Source organism: Meleagris gallopavo, chromosome 5, assembly GCF_000146605.3.
Source record: "Meleagris gallopavo isolate NT-WF06-2002-E0010 breed Aviagen turkey brand Nicholas breeding stock chromosome 5, Turkey_5.1, whole genome shotgun sequence".
Taxonomy (NCBI): Eukaryota; Metazoa; Chordata; class Aves; order Galliformes; family Phasianidae; genus Meleagris; species Meleagris gallopavo.
Window position 1 is genome coordinate 4,624,633 of NC_015015.2, and position 17,393 is coordinate 4,642,025.

The 17,393-nt window shown below is 57.9% G+C and overlaps 4 protein-coding genes across 4 annotated transcripts; 2 read left to right on the forward strand and 2 right to left on the reverse strand.

Moving 5' to 3' along the window:
• The first annotated feature begins 371 nt into the window (after nt 1-371).
• On the forward strand, nt 372-7,611 carry SYT7 (synaptotagmin 7). Its single transcript, XM_031553403.1, has 7 exons — nt 372-1,190; nt 3,731-3,866; nt 4,190-4,460; nt 4,535-4,704; nt 5,270-5,384; nt 5,482-5,681; nt 5,916-7,611. Exons 1-7 carry the CDS (start codon nt 637-639, stop codon nt 6,018-6,020), a joined length of 1,551 nt encoding a protein of 516 aa, XP_031409263.1. The 5' UTR covers nt 372-636; the 3' UTR covers nt 6,021-7,611.
• Nucleotides 7,612-9,344: 1,733 nt separating this feature from the next.
• On the reverse strand, nt 9,345-11,030 carry LRRC10B (leucine rich repeat containing 10B). Its single transcript, XM_003206183.4, has one exon. It carries the CDS (start codon nt 10,620-10,622, stop codon nt 9,819-9,821), a length of 804 nt encoding a protein of 267 aa, XP_003206231.1. The 5' UTR covers nt 10,623-11,030; the 3' UTR covers nt 9,345-9,818.
• Nucleotides 11,031-11,129: 99 nt separating this feature from the next.
• SDHAF2 (succinate dehydrogenase complex assembly factor 2) lies at nt 11,130-12,931 on the reverse strand. The gene is made up of 4 exons (XM_003206184.4): nt 12,829-12,931; nt 11,609-11,832; nt 11,401-11,510; nt 11,130-11,311 (listed from the first exon to the last, which is right to left on the reverse strand). Exons 1-4 carry the CDS (start codon nt 12,841-12,843, stop codon nt 11,154-11,156), a joined length of 507 nt encoding a protein of 168 aa, XP_003206232.1. The 5' UTR covers nt 12,844-12,931; the 3' UTR covers nt 11,130-11,153.
• Nucleotides 12,932-12,969: 38 nt separating this feature from the next.
• On the forward strand, nt 12,970-17,391 carry LOC100550951 (cleavage and polyadenylation specificity factor subunit 7; the record flags this gene model as incomplete). Its single annotated transcript, XM_010710899.3, has 6 exons — nt 12,970-13,057; nt 13,310-13,394; nt 15,066-15,284; nt 15,501-15,604; nt 15,855-16,000; nt 17,213-17,391. Coding segments are annotated over exons 2-6 (702 nt in total), but the record flags the coding sequence as incomplete, so codon positions are not given.
• Nucleotides 17,392-17,393: the final 2 nt, after the last annotated feature.

Consider the following 17,393-nt stretch of genomic DNA (forward strand, 5'->3'; position numbering starts at 1 on the left):
TATTAAAAAAATTTACACTGCCTGCAGCTCTGCCTCCCCACTGCTGCAGTGCACAGTGGCATAGCTTTATCCCCTGGCCCCTGGGCAATAAAGGAGCCATGGTGCTGGGGAGGGAGGCTGCTTCTGAAGAAGGACCCCCTCAAGGCTTTAGCCAGACTGGCTGGGCTGCATGCCCTTATTCAACGCAACAGCACCATGCCACACACCTGCTGCTATGCATGTGGGCAGCACCTGGCATCACAATTTGTCCCCATCCATGAGAGTCATGGGCATCCCAAAGGTGCCCAACAGCAATGCGCATCCCCATCTGTGCCAACCCAATGGGATCCATCTGCTCTCCCTGTTGCTGTGTGCCCGTTGTGCTCTGTTCATGCCTGGCTTCACCCTTGGGAATGTGAGGTGCGTTGTGCCATCCCAGCATGCTGCGGTGCTCCGGGGACGGTGGTGCCACGCATCCTGGGTGCTGCTATGCTGGGAGGGATGGGGTAATGGGGACAGGGCGGGCTGGCTGCAGCACGTGAGCGGCGCCATGCGGCACCAAGGGACCCGCCTTCCCACAGCAGCAGCCTCATTACGCAGCTGGCAGACGAGGTCAGACGGGCGCTGCGAACACACCGGGCAGGCGGCAGTGGTGAGATGGCAGCGCGGGAGCGCAGACAGGCTGTGCTGCAGCCGGGAGGCAGAGAAACCGCTGGCTGTAGCCTCTGGCCCCTGCCAGAGTGCTCCCTGCACTGGGGCATCTTCTCGCTAACTCTCTTCTTTTCCTTCCTCCAATTTTGCCCCTTCACCTTCTTCTCCTTTCTCTCCTCTCCTCTGCCCTTCCTCTCCCTAAGTTTCGAGGACTCCACCCTGTCCACAGCCACTACCCTTGAGTATATCCCCACCTCAGCAGGCGACCCTAAATGCCAGAGGCCCCGCACGCTCATGCGCCAGCAAAGCCTGCAGCAGCCCCTCAGCCAGCATCAGCGCAACAACCACAGCCAGCCGACCACCAGCCAGAGCCTGGGCCACCTCCAGGCCCACAGCAGCTCCTCCGGCAGCGCCAGCAACCCCCGGGGCTCCCGCAGTGGCCAAGTGCGCCAGGGCATCGCTGCTGGCTCCAAGCAGCGCACGAGCCGCTCCAACCCCGGCAGCTGGGACCACGTGGTGGGGCAAATACGCAACCGTGGCTTGGACATGAAGTCCTTCCTGTAAGTTCGCTCGCGGGCTTCTCCTCTCCCCGGCGGTTCCTCCAGGCTTGGGTAAAGCCCACGGCAGGGGTTCAGGGAGGGCTCCCATCTGCCCAACCTGGCTCGGTGCCCATGGGTCCCATCAGCTCCATGGGATGAGGGGAGGCAATGGTGACAGTACCTCTATGTGGGGTGCCCAGCTGCATGGCCCCGAATTCAGTGCCCGCTCAGGCTGCAGGGTGTTCCACGCCATCCCTGTATCTCACCGTGTGCTCTCCCCGTATCTTGTTGCACACTGTCCCCTTATTTTGCCATGGGATGCCGTCACTGCTTGGTATATCCCATCCTCTGCATCCTCCCTGGAGTCACCTCCCCTGATGCCAGAGTCCCCTCAGCTGCAGGCATCCCGTCATCCCTCCCCAGCTCACTGCCAGTGGGGACCCCTCTGTGCTCCACTATGTCTCACAGGTTCTGCCCTCTCCCTCCAGCTCTACTGGCCAGCCTCCTAATTTATAGCTGAGGCTCATCAGCTGTCCCCAGGATCATGTTGCTCTCTGTTTCCATGGGTTCCAGCCCCAATTTGTGTGGGACCCCCCACCTAGAGCTGGGGCGCACCAAGCAAGCTACGACCATTCTGTGGAGCCATTAACGCTGCTTTTGCTTTTTGCTCTCTTTACTTGGCACCGTGGTGCCATTGTGGCCCCAGGATGCCACTGACACCTGTCACCCCATGGCCCTCACCCACCCCCAGATGCCATTTCCTCTGCAGGGGGTGTGTTCCTGGTCCATCCCCACCTGTAGTCTCCATTCTGATGCTGTGTTCTCCTCTCTCTTTCTCTCCCCCCGTCTTGCTCCCTCCCCGCCGGGCAGGGAAGGCCGGATGGTGGTGTTATCCCTGGTTTTGGGACTCTCAGAGCAAGATGACTTTGCCAATATCCCCGATCTGCAACCCGCTGGGACGCAGCCGATCCAGCCGAACGCTCAGGGGACAAGAGGTAGGAGGAAGGAAGAGGGCAGTCCTGCAGGAGGACGAGACGCAGGGTGGAGGAGGAGGAGGAGGAGGCGGCCGGCCTCGCGGAGCGCCCAGGTTGGAGCGACCAGGCAGCGGGCACGGCGACGGCTGCAGCTCTCCCCGCTAGAGCGGCAACGCCGAGCACACCCTGACCCCTTCCTCCCCATCCTTCCCTCCTTCCCTCCGTCCATCCCCATCCCCATCACTGATGGCCGCATGCTGGGGGGGTTCAGGGCACCGTGCCAGGAGAGGATGCACTGCTGGGGTAAGAGGATCCCCAAAATGCTGCACCACACCAGGGTGCACACAAGGGATGGCTCCGTGGGAGCTGTGCCTTCACTCTGGGGCTTCTTTTGGGGCCACCTCAAGCTCCCAGGTGGCACCAGGAGTCCTCATGTTGGTGGCACTGCCACCTTAGAGGAGGGTGGCTGTGCCTCCCGGCACGATCGCCATGTGAAGGCAGTGGCCCCACTCTCTCCCACCAGCTATTTTTACCCCGCTTGCTTTGGTTTTGCTCCATGTTTTAGCAAGTTCCCCAGTGCCGCCGTCACATGACCAACACTTCCATCTCCTTCCTCCATCTCGTGGCCCCACAGCAGGGACAGCTCTGCGCCTTATGACGTCTCCGTCCATCTGTCCCCATCTCTCAGCTTCTTCCTTTCCTTGCAGCCCATCCTGGAGGAGCACCACAGCACATCTCCCGTGCCAGCAGCCGACCTCTCCGTGCGTCCCCTCCTCTCTCTCCCTTCCCTCCCACCAGGCCCACTGCAGAAGTCGCTCCTCCTCTCTCTCGCTCTTCTTCCCTTTTTCTTGCTGGCTCAGCGCGCACCACCAGGCAGCTCCAGGCACCTTGGCTCTGTTCTTAACCTGACTTTGCTTCCCCAGCTCTCTCTGTCCTCCCTGTCTGCCTGTGCGAGGGGGCTGTCCCTGTGCCGCCTCCATCCCCCCCCACCCCAGGTCTCCAACCTTTCCATCAGTGCTTCGTGTGCTTGCCGTGCCAATGGGTGTCTGCATGCCTGTGCCTTTTTTGCCCCAGGGTTGGCACCGCCTTATGCCATCTGTCAATGTGTCCCCATACCGTGTGCTATCCCCACAGCTGGGGTGCACATCCCCTCCTTCCTTGGATCTGTCCCTGCCACTCCGTGCCCATGTCCCCATTATGCATCATGGCAGCGTGGTCCTGGCGTGTGCCCATTGCTGCTGTGTCCATTCACAACTCCATGCCCAGCTCCTGGGATCCACACAGGAACAGATGGGGCTGAAGGACCCTGGGTCAATGGTGACAGCAAAGGGGACACTTATCAACCAGGCACTGTGGCACAAAGCAACTGGCCTTGGCCACACTAAGGGGACCAGTGGATGTGCCATACCACACTGGTGGCATGCCAGGTTTGAGAGACCCACGTGCTGGCACAGACTGTGGGCATCCAGGGCACCAGGCTGCTGCAGGCTGGCAGCATCTTGCAGCCTGGATCAGGCACACCCCATGCTGCAGGCACCTCCTGTTCCCTTCTGGCCCCACTCTAGGGCACTCCTTCTCTCTCTGCAGGTTGCCAGCTGGTGGCAAGGCAGTGAACACGGCACCTGTGCCCGGGCAGACACAGCAGGATGAGTCTGATCGCAAGACGGAGCCACGCTCCTCTGTCTCTGACCTGGTGAACTCCCTGACCAGTGAGATGCTTATGGTGGGTCCTGTGGTGGGAAGGGGCTCTGCTGTGGGGTTGGCTGCCCCTTCTCTGGTCATGGCTTGCTGGCTGTGCCCCCCTCATGGGAACACGATGGCTGCACTGTCAGGAGGGATTTGGCTAATTGGTGCTCCTCATTCCGCTGGAGTGGAGCCAGGGGTCAGATGAGGAGATGCCCGCGGGTGGGAGATGGGAGATGGGCTGATGCCTGCTGACAGCCACCGAACTGCAGGAGCCAGCACTTGGAGCTCTGTGCAGTGTGGTCAGAGCAACTGGGATGGGAACAACAGCCCCACCCACTGCTCCTTGTCCCTTTCTCACAGCTTTCACCAGGCTCCGAGGATGATGAAGGTCATGATGGCTCCAACCGGGAGAACCTGGGCCGCATCCAGTTCAGCGTGGGCTACAACTTCCAGGAGTCCACCCTGACTGTCAAGATCATGAAGGCACAGGAGCTGCCAGCCAAGGACTTCAGCGGCACCAGTGACCCCTTTGTCAAGATCTACCTGCTACCTGACAAAAAGCACAAGCTGGAGACCAAGGTGAAGCGGAAGAACCTCAACCCACACTGGAACGAGACTTTCCTCTTTGAAGGTATGGGCTGGGAGAGAAAGGGATGGACGCCAACATCCGTGGGTGTCACCTCACAGCCTCCATCTCTGGTGCAGGGTTCCCCTACGAGAAGGTGGTACAGCGGGTGCTGTACCTTCAGGTCCTGGACTATGATCGCTTCAGCCGTAACGACCCCATTGGGGAGGTGTCCATCCCCCTCAACAAGGTGGACCTTACCCAGATGCAGACCTTCTGGAAGGACCTGAAGCCCTGCAGTGATGGCAGTGTAAGGCCCATGGGGAAGAGCCACTGGGGCTGTGACTGTCCTTCTGATGTCCCAATAGGGTTAAGTCCTCCTTTGGGGTCAAAATGAGATATTTCAGGCAGACCTAAAATGAAAGATTTCTTTTCCTTCTGCAGGAAATGTCCCCCTTGGGGCTGGCCCCAAAAGGGACACACTGGGGACTGCACTGAAATGTGCCTCTAAGGTTAGCTCAGCGTGTGCCACCAGAGCTGACCTCAGCAATCCCATTAGGAGTGATCCCAAAAAGGTTCCACTGGGGATTTTGCAGAAGCATCCTACTGGGGATGGCCCCAAGATCATCCCACTGGCTATGGCCCCCAAAAATGTCCCACTGGTGGTGACCCCAGAACATTCCCCTGGTGATGGCCGCTTTTCCTTCTGCCCAGCCCCAAAGCACAGTCTTGGGGCAGCTCTTCATGCCCCAATTCCACAACCCTGGCTGCCTGGTGGGACCCTGAGGACTTCGGGTGCCCTGCAGGACTGGGGCTATCCCAGGGAGCCCCTCCTGGGGCTGGAGAGTCCCTTACAGCCTCTATGTGCTCCACAGGGCAGCCGAGGAGAGCTCCTGCTGTCACTGTGCTACAACCCCTCCGCCAACTCCATCGTGGTGAACATCATCAAGGCACGGAATCTCAAAGCCATGGACATCGGGGGCACATCAGGTATGAGCATGTTGGGCATCACCCCTAGTGTTCAGTTTTTGGGGCCGGAATGGTACTGCTTGCCTGACTGGAGCTGAGCACCACACTGTACCCCCAGATCCCTACGTGAAGGTGTGGTTGATGTACAAGGACAAGCGGGTGGAGAAGAAGAAGACGGTCGTGATGAAGAGGTGCTTGAACCCTGTCTTCAACGAGTCCTTCTCCTTTGACATCCCCACGGAGCGACTGCGTGAGACCACCATTGTCATCACCGTCATGGACAAGGACAGGCTGAGCCGCAACGACGTCATCGGCAAGGTGGGTCACCGCTGTGTCCCCACCATGGTGGAGGCAAAATGAAGACAACCAAGGTTTAACTTGTTTGAAGCTAAAGATGACAAACGAGCACAACCACTATTGCCACAGAGAGGCACTACTTTGAGTCTATGGGGGTTTCACGGGGGAAGTACAGAGGCACTGTTGTCCCCAAGGGGGTTGGATGGATAGGCGGATGGACCGCTGCGTTGCGTTGATGTCTTGTGTCCCCTGCAGATCTACCTGTCCTGGAAGAGTGGCCCTGGTGAGGTGAAGCACTGGAAGGACATGATTGCGCGGCCCCGGCAGGCAGTGGCACAGTGGCACCAGCTGAAAGCCTGAGCCTCCAGTGTTGGGGACAGCACTGGGGATGGTGCTGGGGACATCCCCTGTCCTCGTGTCCCCACTGCAAGGCAAGACTTGTGCGAGTGCTTCCAGCCACAATCTCCAGAGCCCTCACCCCAGCATCACCTCACATTTTGGGAGGCTGCTGGTGTAAGGGGGGGAGGATCCAAGCCAAGCTCCCCTCCCTTCCCACTCAACACAACCTCTCCTAGCCGCCAGTGTCACCCTAGCGGAATGATGTCCCCACATCCTGCCCCGTCCCCACCCCGGGGACACCCAAGGGATTGGAAGCCATGCCGCAGTTCATTTGCCAAAGCAGGAGCATTCATCACTGCCTCTGGTGGGGTTTGCTGCTTTACCTCCCTCCTGGCTTATCCCCTGCCCCCTCGCACCATGCCATCAAGTTGTCACCCCTGGTAGGAACACCTGGCAATGTGTCCCCTCCTGGGCTGATATGCACCACCTTCCTCGTGGGCACTGCATAAGGATGGAGCAGTGCCACCATCACCATCCCTGTTGTCATTGTCCCCATTGGTGGCTTTGGGGGTTAGCATCTGGCCAGCACAGTGTCAGCAGTGTCCCTAAGGTCCCTTGGCACCTCCCCAGTGCCACCGTGATGGGCATCCCCGATGCCAGGTACCGATGGTGTGGGTGCCACAGGTGCACAGATGACACTGCTTGGCATCCCTCCAAGGGCTCCCTGCTCTGCTGGGTGTCAGGGATGAAGTGGTCTGCAGGTGTCCCCAGAGTCCCTTGGGTACATCACAAAGCTCTCTGCCAGGACACAGGCCACTCCTGCCCGTCTGGGGACACCATGGGGACTCTGCACTCCAGTCTTCCTGCTGCCACTTGGCACATGTTCCCTTGGTCAGAACATCCCCAGGATGGGACATCCTCATGGTTGGGACGTTCCTGTAAGCATCAGTGGCTGTGCCCCAGCTGCTGGGGTTCATTCATCACATGGGGAACCTTGTGACAAAGCCAAGGAGCAGCCATCACAGGGGTGCTACCCTTCCAAGTGGCCCTGGGTCACAGTAGCACTGTCCCTGTCCAACCACCAGTGAGTCCACCACAGAGCCCCATTAGACCACTATGGACAATTTGGAGTGAAGTCATAATTCTGCTACGACAATAATAATAACGATGATGCTTTTAGGGACATTTGTATTTTTAACCACATCCTCTCTTTTTTTAACATAACAGAGGAGAGCCATGCACCTGGGGAAGGGCCGCACAGAGCTGAGGGGTGAGGGGTCCCCAATGAAGGGAGTGGGGTAGGGTGCTCACGTCCTCCCCCCGCCCCCATCACCTTGGGGCTGTGTGTTCATTTTTAACTCTAGAGCTCTTAGCCGTGATCTTGTTCAGGTCTCTCTCTCTTCTTCATGTGATGGTAACATCCAATTGGTGTGTAAAATACAGAGAAAAAAACAGAAACAAACAAACAAACAAACAAAAAGAGATGAAGAATGGGGGGGGGAGGGGGCAGCCTGGTGGAGGCCTCTTTGCAGAATCCTATTTTTAGGGAGCGGGGACCCTCATTTTCTGGAGGCAGCTCCCACTCTCGGTAATAAAGGACTGTGTGAATCTGCCTGTGTTCCTTATCCTTATGGGGTGGGGGGCAAGGGGAGGTCCCAGTGTCACCTGCATGTGTTGTGCATGCCCTCAAGCACACAGCAAATCCCCAAGCACTGAGTGTCACTCCCAAAATTGATAATCCCCCCAAAACGCTGAACATTCCCTGTTGGGATAGGATGGGGATGGGTTTGGAATGGTTTGGGGATGGGATTGGGGATGGTTTCGGGAATGGGTTTTGGGGATGGATTGGGGCCAGGGATTGGGGTTGGGTAGGGGATGGGATTGGTTATGGAGTATGGGGATGGGGTATGGGGGACAGGGATGGGGATGGGTTTGGAATGGTTTGGGGATGGGGATTGGGGGATGGTTTCGGGGATGGGGTTTGGGGATGGATTGGGGCCAGGGATTGGGGTTGGGTGGGGGATGGGATTGGTTATGGAGTATGGGGATGGGGTATGGGGCAGGATTTGAGGATGGGGTTTGGGAATGGGTTAGGGGATGGGCCTGGAAATAGGGTTAGGGAATAGATTTAAAGATGATGGGTTTAGGGAATGGGGTTTTGGGAATGGATTTAGGGAATAGATTTTAAGACGGGTTTGCGGATGAGGCTTGGGAATGGAGTTTTGGGAATGGGTTTAGGGAATAGATTTTAAGATGAGTTTGCTGATGGGTTTTGGATGATGCTTGGGATGGGCTAGGGGGTAAGATTTGGGCTTGTTTCCCCCAGGAGGTTCTGTACACCCAGGGCACAAAGCCACCATTGCCCAGCACAGTGCCTGTCCCCAGCACAGGGGAAACACGGCAGCCTGGGTTGCTGGCAGCATGGTCGAGGCTCAAGTTGCTGTGATAAATAATTGTGTGGATGCTGCTCTTGAATAAATAAAAGAAATTCCAGATGCAGGGCTGGTGGAGAGCTATGCAGTCGGCACCTTGGGAACGCGGCTCCTCTTGAGTGCCAAAACAGGGGACAAAGCAGTTCCCTGGTGCCACTGGCTTAGGGCTGCACCCTGCTGAGCCACAGCTCAAAGTTTTGGCAGCGTAGAGCCCTTGATAGCAGCAGGGCTATGGCAGAGCCTGGGTTCCTGTGGCATCACCACAGTGATCCCCAATGCCTGCAGTCAGCAGGAGCAGATGGAAATAGCAGCACGTTCCCAGCTGCAAAACATGTATGGGGATCTGTGAGGCAGGCGGAGAGGGATATATATAGAGACAGACGTATGGATGATGCACTGCAACAGGGCCAGCACCCAAAACACTTCCAACGCCTGCAGCAGGTCCTGGATCCCAACCCCATGCTAGCACATATCCCAAAGCTCAGAAGGATGGGGAATCAGAATGCAGGGGGGAAAAGGCATTGGAAAGGCAGGGAGATCTCTGCAAGCATCACAAGCTGTAGGCACAGGCTGGTGACACTCAGGGCCACCTGCATTCTGTGCCCTGCCACTGTTCCCCAGGGGCAGACCCAGACTCCAAAAAGGTGACCAAAGCCCCACGTTAGGTTTCTTTAACCCCCGTTGTGGCAGTGGCTCCAGCACTCCCACTGCTTCCTTGTAGCCCTGAAAATAGCTGTAAAGGAAAAAGGATGTGGAAGGCACACGGGTCGGCTGCCAGCCTCCAACCCCAACCCCTGCAATTAGCAGTGGATGTGCAGTTGGTGAGCCCAAAAGCTTGGGGATGGGATTGCATCCAGACATAGAAATCAGAATAAGGCCACACACTGCACTCATAGCCCTTCCCCAACAACCCCCCTGCCCTGAGAACTGACCCCACTGCTTTTCTTACACCAGAGTTGTGCTTTTTATTGCCAAATACAGCTGTGGACCGTGAGCCTGCAGCCTCAGTACTTCTTCTAAGGCACAGCATGGAGGTCCTCTGCATGGTGAAGGCTGGAGGTGAGATTTTCCTTTGCCTTCTTCCAAAATCTGGAGAACGGAAGCTTAGCACGCAGAAGAACTTTGTGTGTCCATCCCAAAACTCAATGGGCAGTGGGACCAGTGCCTCTTTCTCCCTCCTCAGCCAAGGAGCCAGGAGCAGAGAGAATCCACAGAGGTAGTACCATAGGAAGCACCCAGAGCTGCACTGCCCATTCTTGGGGCAGAGGTATTGCACAGTCAGAGTGGAGTGATGCTTCCTCTATCCAAAAACTGAGCCCTGTCTATTTGGGATGCTCCAAGACAGCCTGTGCTCCTCAGATTTGGTGCTCAGTGTGTCCAAAATCCCTCACGGTGTGTCATCCAGCAGTGGGGATCCATCATCCTGGGGGATCCTCCCAGTGCCTTCTGCCTCCTCTTCCTCAAGATGCTGTTGGTCCCGCAGCCACTCCTCCCGCGCCTCCATGTACTCCACGGCCCCGCTGCCCACCAGCTGCACTGTGTCAGCCACGCAGGGCGGCTGCCGCACGGGATTGTGGTCATAGGAGAGCAGGCAGAGGCCGACCAGGCACCGCAGGTCAGGGAAGCAGGCAATGTGGTTGCGATCGAGGTCAAGGATGCGGAGCTGAGCCATGCGCAGCAGCACTGGGGGAAAGTGCTGGAAACGGTTGCCATAGAGCCAGAGGCCCTGCAGGCCGACCATGCGGGGCAGGCAGGAGGGCAGGCGTGCCAGACGGTTGTCTCCCATTTGCAGGCTGCGCAGGCCGGGCAGAGCCAGCAAGGCGTGGGGGAAGCGACCCATGAAGTTGCCCTCCAGCCAGAGGCAGCGGAGGCTCTGCAGGTGGCTGAAGGCAGGCGGCAGCCCCTGCAGCCCGTTGCGGCCCAGGTAGAGGTACGCCAGGCAGGGTAGTTGGCAAAGGGACTCGGGGACCTCCATCAGTTCGTTGCCATCCAGCGCCAGCGTACGGAGGTGCCGTAGGGACGCCAGCTCGGCCGGGACGTCACGCAGCCCGGCACCGCTCAGGTACAACTTGCGAAGCCCACGCTGTGCCCACAGCGTCGAGGGCAGCCGCCCACCCCGTGCCTCCAGGTGCTGCTCCACACCCGCTGGGCCCTCGGCCGATATCGGACACGTCGAACCGCCGCTGCCCATTGCCTCCAACTGCAGACTGTCGCTTGAGCAACGCAGTACAGTTGGGGGCGGAACCGAGGTCCACACCCTGCACTCCTAGGCCACGCCTCTGCACTCTTAGGCCACGCCCTCTCACCGCAGAATCAATCCACCATGTCTCAAAAAGCCACGCACCCACTTCATAGGCCATGCCCACATCTGATGCCACGCCCCTTCTACTTCATGCCCCTCCCCTCAGCTGTAAGGCTGAGCCCTCCAACACAACCATTTTCAGCACAGCTTCCTGTATTTCAGGGAGCCCACCATCCTGGGCCATGTGGGGGTCGTGCAGCCCCTGTGAAATGGCATAGAAATCCATGAGGTCCCCACAGTGCCATGCCATGGTGATGCCTGGTCCCAGGTATCACAGTGGTGAGCAGCGGGGCAGAGACCACAGCTTGGTATGGGGACAGACAAACAGACAGGGGAATGGCAAGCTGTGGGGTGACCCACTGTGCCTAAGTACCTGCCTAAGGCAGCGGACACTTGTACCAGGAACTAGCAGCCACAGCTTTATTTGTCGTGCCTGAGGGAGGAGCTGTCAGTTGTGGACTCAAAGAGGTACTCCAGGTCCGGCTGCCGTAGCCTTTGCTCTTTCTTCTTGTTCTTAGCAAGCTCCTTCAGCATGGCCATAACCTCATTGTCGAACACAGCTGGTGTGGGCTTGGCTTCTGCAAATAAGAGGCAGAGCATAGGAGAGCAGCTCAGCGCTGCCCCAAGTCGCCCACATGTCCCATGGCATGATGCAGTGCACACGTACCTGTTGCCCAGTAGTAGATGTCCCAGTCATTGCTGGGCTCGTTGATGAGCCGGTCATAGAGGTTCAGCTGCCGCTCATCCATACGGCTCAGGTTCTCCTTGGCAAAAAGGCTGCAGGAGAACACATGGGGGTAAGCGGGACACAACCTCCAGCCTGAGAAAAAGCTCCTTCCTGCCTTTGCCCTGTCACGGTCTGTGCGAGGCCCCACCTGAGCAAGATGCAGTTCTCAAGCATGCCCCTCTTCCTGCTCTCATACAGCAGACGTGCTCTCTTGGTGGGCAGTGGCTCATTGGGGCGCTCCTTCCAGGGCGGCAGCGGGATCTCCAGCATGTCCTTCCCTGAGTCACCCAGCGAGGCCCCACTGTAGCCACGTGGCACGCACAGCACTGCCAGCACTGGGCGGCATAGGGTGCAGTGGGGCAGCGAGCACAGCTGCCAAGGATATGGGAAAAGATGAGGAGAGCCCTAGCAGAGCCCCACAACGCCCAGTCACTCCCATTCCACGTACAGCCCCCCACACTCCCCAACTCAAGCCCCATCCCAGGCCCCGCTAAGCCCTCGATCCCACACATTGCCCCTCGTTCCCCCTCCAGGCTCCAATCCCTCCCACCCTGCTGATGGCTCCCTCCCCTCATGCTCCCCTTAAGTCCACACTCACCTTCACATTCCACCCCCAGATCTCGCTGCCCCACTCCACACAGGACCCCCCCAGACTCCTCATCCCCTTCCAGTCCCTAGAAACCCCAGTCCACTCTCATGCCACACAGCCCCACTGCCTCCAAACCCCCTCATTCCACAGGCCCTGATGTTCCCAATCCCTCCCACCCTACATACAGACTCCATTCCCCTCCAAGTACCAATCCCCTTGTGTTCTCCCCCAGGCAGCAATGCCCTCCAAGCCCTGCTCTGTCCCCATTTCCTCTGCAGGTCCCAATGCCCCCATCCCTCATAGGACCCCCCAGACCCCTCATTCCCCTCTGGTCATCAGAAACCACAATTCCACAGTGAGTCTTCAGGCTCCCCCATTCCCAATCTCTTCCATCCCACATACAGATCCCATTTCTTCCCAGGCAGCAATTACCCCACATTTCCCACCAGGCCCTACTCCTGCCCATTTCCCCGCCAGGCCTCAATCCCACTTCCCACTCCCCCTCTAGGCCCCATTCTCTTACTATTCTCCCCTTCTAGGCCCTAATCCCCCTTCTCTTCCCCGTTTCTCTCTAGCCCCAATCCCCTCTAGGCCCCAACTTTCCCCCATTTCCTCCAAGCCCCAATTCCACCCTATTTCCCTTCAAGCCCTAGTCCTCAAACATAGTGCCAAAGCAGAAGCCCACTCCCACGTTCCTCCCTGCCCCCCAGTCCCTCGCCCCAGTTCGCTCCCCCAAAAATCCTTCCTACAGCCTCCATCACCCCGCAGCGCCTTCTCACCCTGCTCATCGCCATGATTCCTCCCAAGCCAACCAACCACCACCAGGGGGCGTTCTGCGCACCCAGCCCTCTCGACTCTATGGCAGGCAGGGAGGGACGGAAGAGGCGTGACGAAAGCAGGAGGAAGCCGGAGGGGGCGTGGCAAATGCGGACGGAAGCCGGAAGGGGCGTGGCAAAGGTGGGAGGAGGAAGCAGGAAGGGGCGTGGCGTGGCGGCCCTGGAGGTGGCGGTGAGCGCTGTTGGCGCGCGAGCGCGGGAGTCTGGGGCCTATAACGGGCGGGGCCTTACCGGGGGGGGGACGTGGGACCCCCGTTCCCTTCCTCATCCCTAAATCCCAAGCGAGGGGAGATGAGGTGGGGGAGACTCGTGCTTTGGTCGAGGGGCCTGTTGTGCTCGCAGGGCCCGTTTCGGGGTAGGCAGGGCCCTGAGGGGATGTGATGGGGGCAGTAAGGGTGCTGTGGTGACTCATTCCTCGCCGCAGAGCCCCTTCGGTGTGCTATTCGCCTTGGAACATGTCGGAGGGAGTGGACCTGATTGATATCTACGCTGACGAAGAGTTTAACCAGGTGTGGAGCTTGGGACGGGGATGCAAACAGAGGGGGTCTGGGCAAAAAAAAAGTGGGTTTGGGGGCACACGTGTGGGGCTGGGATCGGCCCCGTGGGTCGGGGAATTCCCCTGGGACAGCTCTCACTGTAAGGAGTGGGCCCTGGAGGTCTAGGAGCCCCACTGGGGCAGCTCTCAGAGTGAGGAAGTGAGCTCCTCCTGGAATAGTTTCCACTGCTGTTCTCTGCTCAGTTTAGGGGTTTTTGGGCAATTTGGTGGTAGTGAGTATCCCTGGAGCCTGGGAGAGGTGACTGGGGGAGGAATAAGCAGGCACACAGAGGTTGTAGGACTCCAGAATATTATTTTCTATTATTTTCTATTCTATTCCAGAATAGAAAATAATGGAGAAACTATATAGCAGTTCTGTGGAATGCGAAAGTGAGAGCTGAAGAAAAAGAAGGGCTGCTCTGGACTGGGAGTTTTAGGGGCAAAACTGAGAGGACAGTGTGAGCCCAACCCGTGGAAGGCATTTTGGAAAAGGTCATAGATAGTTTGAGACGTGGGGCACAAAGGGTGCTGTAGCACAGCTGGATAGATGGAAAATTCAGGAACTGGAGGTGGTTGTGGTTGGAGGAAAGATGGTGGCAGTGGGCAGCGCTGCGGGTTCAATGTTGCCTTCCCAGGATCTTTGTAAAGGGAAACATGGAAACGCAAGCAAACCTGGAGAAGCTCTGAGAGTTCCCATGTCACAGCAGCTCCCAAGCGATCCCTGCCCCAGCACCTATTCCTATTCTCCAGAGCTCCCCCAAGCTGACCTCACAAGCAGAAAGCTTCCAGGCCTTGGGGCAGGAGCGTGGGAGGCAGAGGAACTGGGGCTGTTTAGAGAATGAGGACAAAAATAACTCCCTGTTGGAATTTCTGTAACCTTTTTATCATCTAAAGGAGCCTAATGCCAAAAGTTACGGCTTGCTTTAGGAACAGTTGTCAAGGAGAGAGCATCAGAGGGGATATAGTTTCGTACTTGGTTTCTCTGAACCCCTAGGGCTGCCTGCTGATGAAGAGTGGCATCTTTTGCATGGGGAGATGGAGCTGCTGTGGTCTCAGGAGTCAGAGAGTGGCTTTCAGGAGGGTTTGGAGAGGGGAGGGATCAGCCCTTGCAGTACTGAGGTAGATCTTTGGGTTTGTGCTGCCCAGGAGCTGGTGAGCTTCCTCAGTCACAGCTTCATCCTGCCAAAGGCTGAACTACTGCAGAGAGCGCAAGGAGAAAGTTGGTGGCCTGAAAGAGAGGGCAGTTGTGCTGGTGTAGCCAGGTGATGGAACAGCCTGCAGACAAGGCAGGAGGGATCTGGTACCTGCTGAAGGGAGTAGGAGGCTCAGCCCTTAGGTGTTTGGTTTCTGCTTGTGCACTGATGAGACTGGAGCATAGAACAAGCTGGATCTTGCCCAGTTGCTGAGATCACAGCCAGCAAGCCAGCTGTGGAGAAAGTGGAGGATATGGCCCTGGGGACAGCAGAAGCCTTTGGGATGTGACATTCCACAGGGCTGAGAATTGGCTTCTACTGGGAGGTGCTGGGAGTGTTTCAGTAGAACAGGGCAGTTCACATAGCCCCCTGTGTGCCCTAACAACCCAAAGAGCCCTTCCTGAGCCAAAGTATCAACCCCAGCTTCCCCTTAACCATCTCTCCCCTCACAGGACTCCGAGTTCAGTAATGCTGACCAGATGGACCTGTATGATGATGTGCTGACTGCCAGCTCACAGCCCCCCGAAAGCCGCACCAGCAGCTTGGAGCCAACCCCTGAGATCCGCCAGGAGCCTCCCCCCAAACTCAACAGCAAAGCCCCTGCCATCCTGTATACCTACAGCGGGCTGCGCAACAAGAGGGCAGCTGTCTATGTGGGCAGCTTCTCCTGGGTGAGTTCTTTGGAGATGTAGGGCTGCTTGGGGCAGTGGTTCTCCTTCCTCTGTTCTGAGCCAATACTCCAAGCTGGGCTTGGCCTAAGGGAAAAGGGACTTTTGTAGCCGTGAGAGCCGAGTCTGAGCCAGCGGGAGGGCTGCCTTTGGGCGTGGGGTGCTGGGGAGGCTGCGGGAGCTGAACACAATCCCAACTTCTGCCTTGCTGCCCCACAGTGGACAACCGACCAGCAGCTGATCCAGACCATCCGTTCAGTAGGTGTATATGATGTGGTGGAGCTGAAGTTTGCGGAGAACCGAGCCAATGGCCAGTCGAAAGGGTGAGAGCTGAGGGGTAAGGGAACATGGGAGAATGGGGTAGCCAGGCCCCCCATAGCCATGTCCTGGGGGCAGTGAGGGGGCAGAGCTTTCCCCAGTTGGCACAGAGCAAGGAAGGCTGTCAACAGCACAAGCATTGGGAAAGGGTGGGGGATTGATGGAGGCACACAACTACATGCTGCTTGGTGTGGGTTCTCAACCTGTGAGTGGGTAAAAGGCAGGGAGCCTGCTGACCACCAGCCCTCCTTGCAGGTACGCGGAGGTGGTGGTGGCCTCTGAGAACTCAGTCCACAAGCTGCTGGAGCTCCTGCCTGGCAAAGTGCTCAATGGGGACAAGGTGGAGGTGAGGCTGGCCACCCGGCAGAACCTGTCCCAGTTCGAGGCTCAGGCTCGCAAACGTGAGTGGGGTGCAGGCACACCGCGGGCAGCTCCCTGGGCCCCATTGAGCTGTCAGGACAAGACCTCGGGGTGTGGGGGTAAACCACCAGCAGCCTCTGGGGTTATGTCCGATTGCTTCTGAGTCTACTTAGATCCTGACCCGAGTCTTTATGATCCCCTTTTAGGTGCTCACTCACTGCGAAGATCCCTCGTAGCCTCCTCTTCCTCCTCTCCAAACTGAATGGGCTTAAGCTCTTCAGCCTATCAACATAGCTAAGACCCTCCATATCTATTAGTAGCTCTTCTCTGGATCTTCTCCAGAATTTGTCCATCCCTGCGGAGGTAAGGTGCCCATCACTGGACACAGTATTCCAGCTGGGGCCTGGCCGTGGGCTTTCTACAATGGCCATAGATGGTCCTAGCCTCATTCCGCAGTGATGTGACGCCCTGGCCCCACACTGGGGCGCTCCGCAGAGCCCGCAGGGACGGACTTCGCAGGAGCACGGACAAGGAGGTCTTGGCCAGCTGTGTTCATTGTAGACCCCATGACCCATTTCATGCAAGGAAAGCCTATCTTTCTAAAGGCTTTGGCCAAGGTTCAGGGGGGGTAGCTGCAACTATTGCACTCTTCCTTTGGCCCTGTTGCTGCTCAGCAGTACTGTTCAGCTGCATCCCTGCCCACCTTCATGGTTCAGTGGCCAAGGTTCGTGCACTTTCAGCTTCCTTGAGGGGTCTCGTAATGGCTCAGCAGCTTTCCCAGAGCTCTGTCCCCTCTTCTCTCCTGGCTCATCCTGAAAGCCTCATCCTCAATTCCTGCCCTTTTCTTCCAGGGCAGTTTTTCCTTCATATAGCTGTTGCCACTTGGGTTCTGCCCCTGCATCCATGCTCGTGCTGCCTGCTTGAGCAGACTGCAGGCGCTTGGGGCTGTTTAATATCTTCAGGAAGCTGGGCTCTGGCCATCTCTTCCCCATTTCTTTTCACCTCTGTCCGCGTCCCCACTCTGTGGCCACTGAAAGCAAGCGTCCCCAGGACGCTGTGCAGGTGGCCACAGGTGACCCTTTTGGAGAGGCATGTGTAAGTGGAGGCTACGTTTGGCTGGCTGGATCTGTCCCTGGGCACCTTGAACTTTCCTGAGGCTGAACCTCGCGCGCGTGTAGGGAAGAGGAGGAGGTCACTGACGGGCAGGCAGGACCTCTGGCCGCAGCTCACTGCCCTTCCCATGCCACTTGCAGGCGTGCCGCCGAGGGCCCACTCACGGGACTCCTCTGACTCGCTGGATGGCCATGCCACACCAACGGAGAATGCACTGCCGCCCAGCCGCCTGGAGAAGCCCCCTTCCATCCTGCCCTTCTTCAACCGCCCCCCCGCTGCACTGCCCCTCATGGGGCTGCCTCCACCACCCATGCCCCCTCT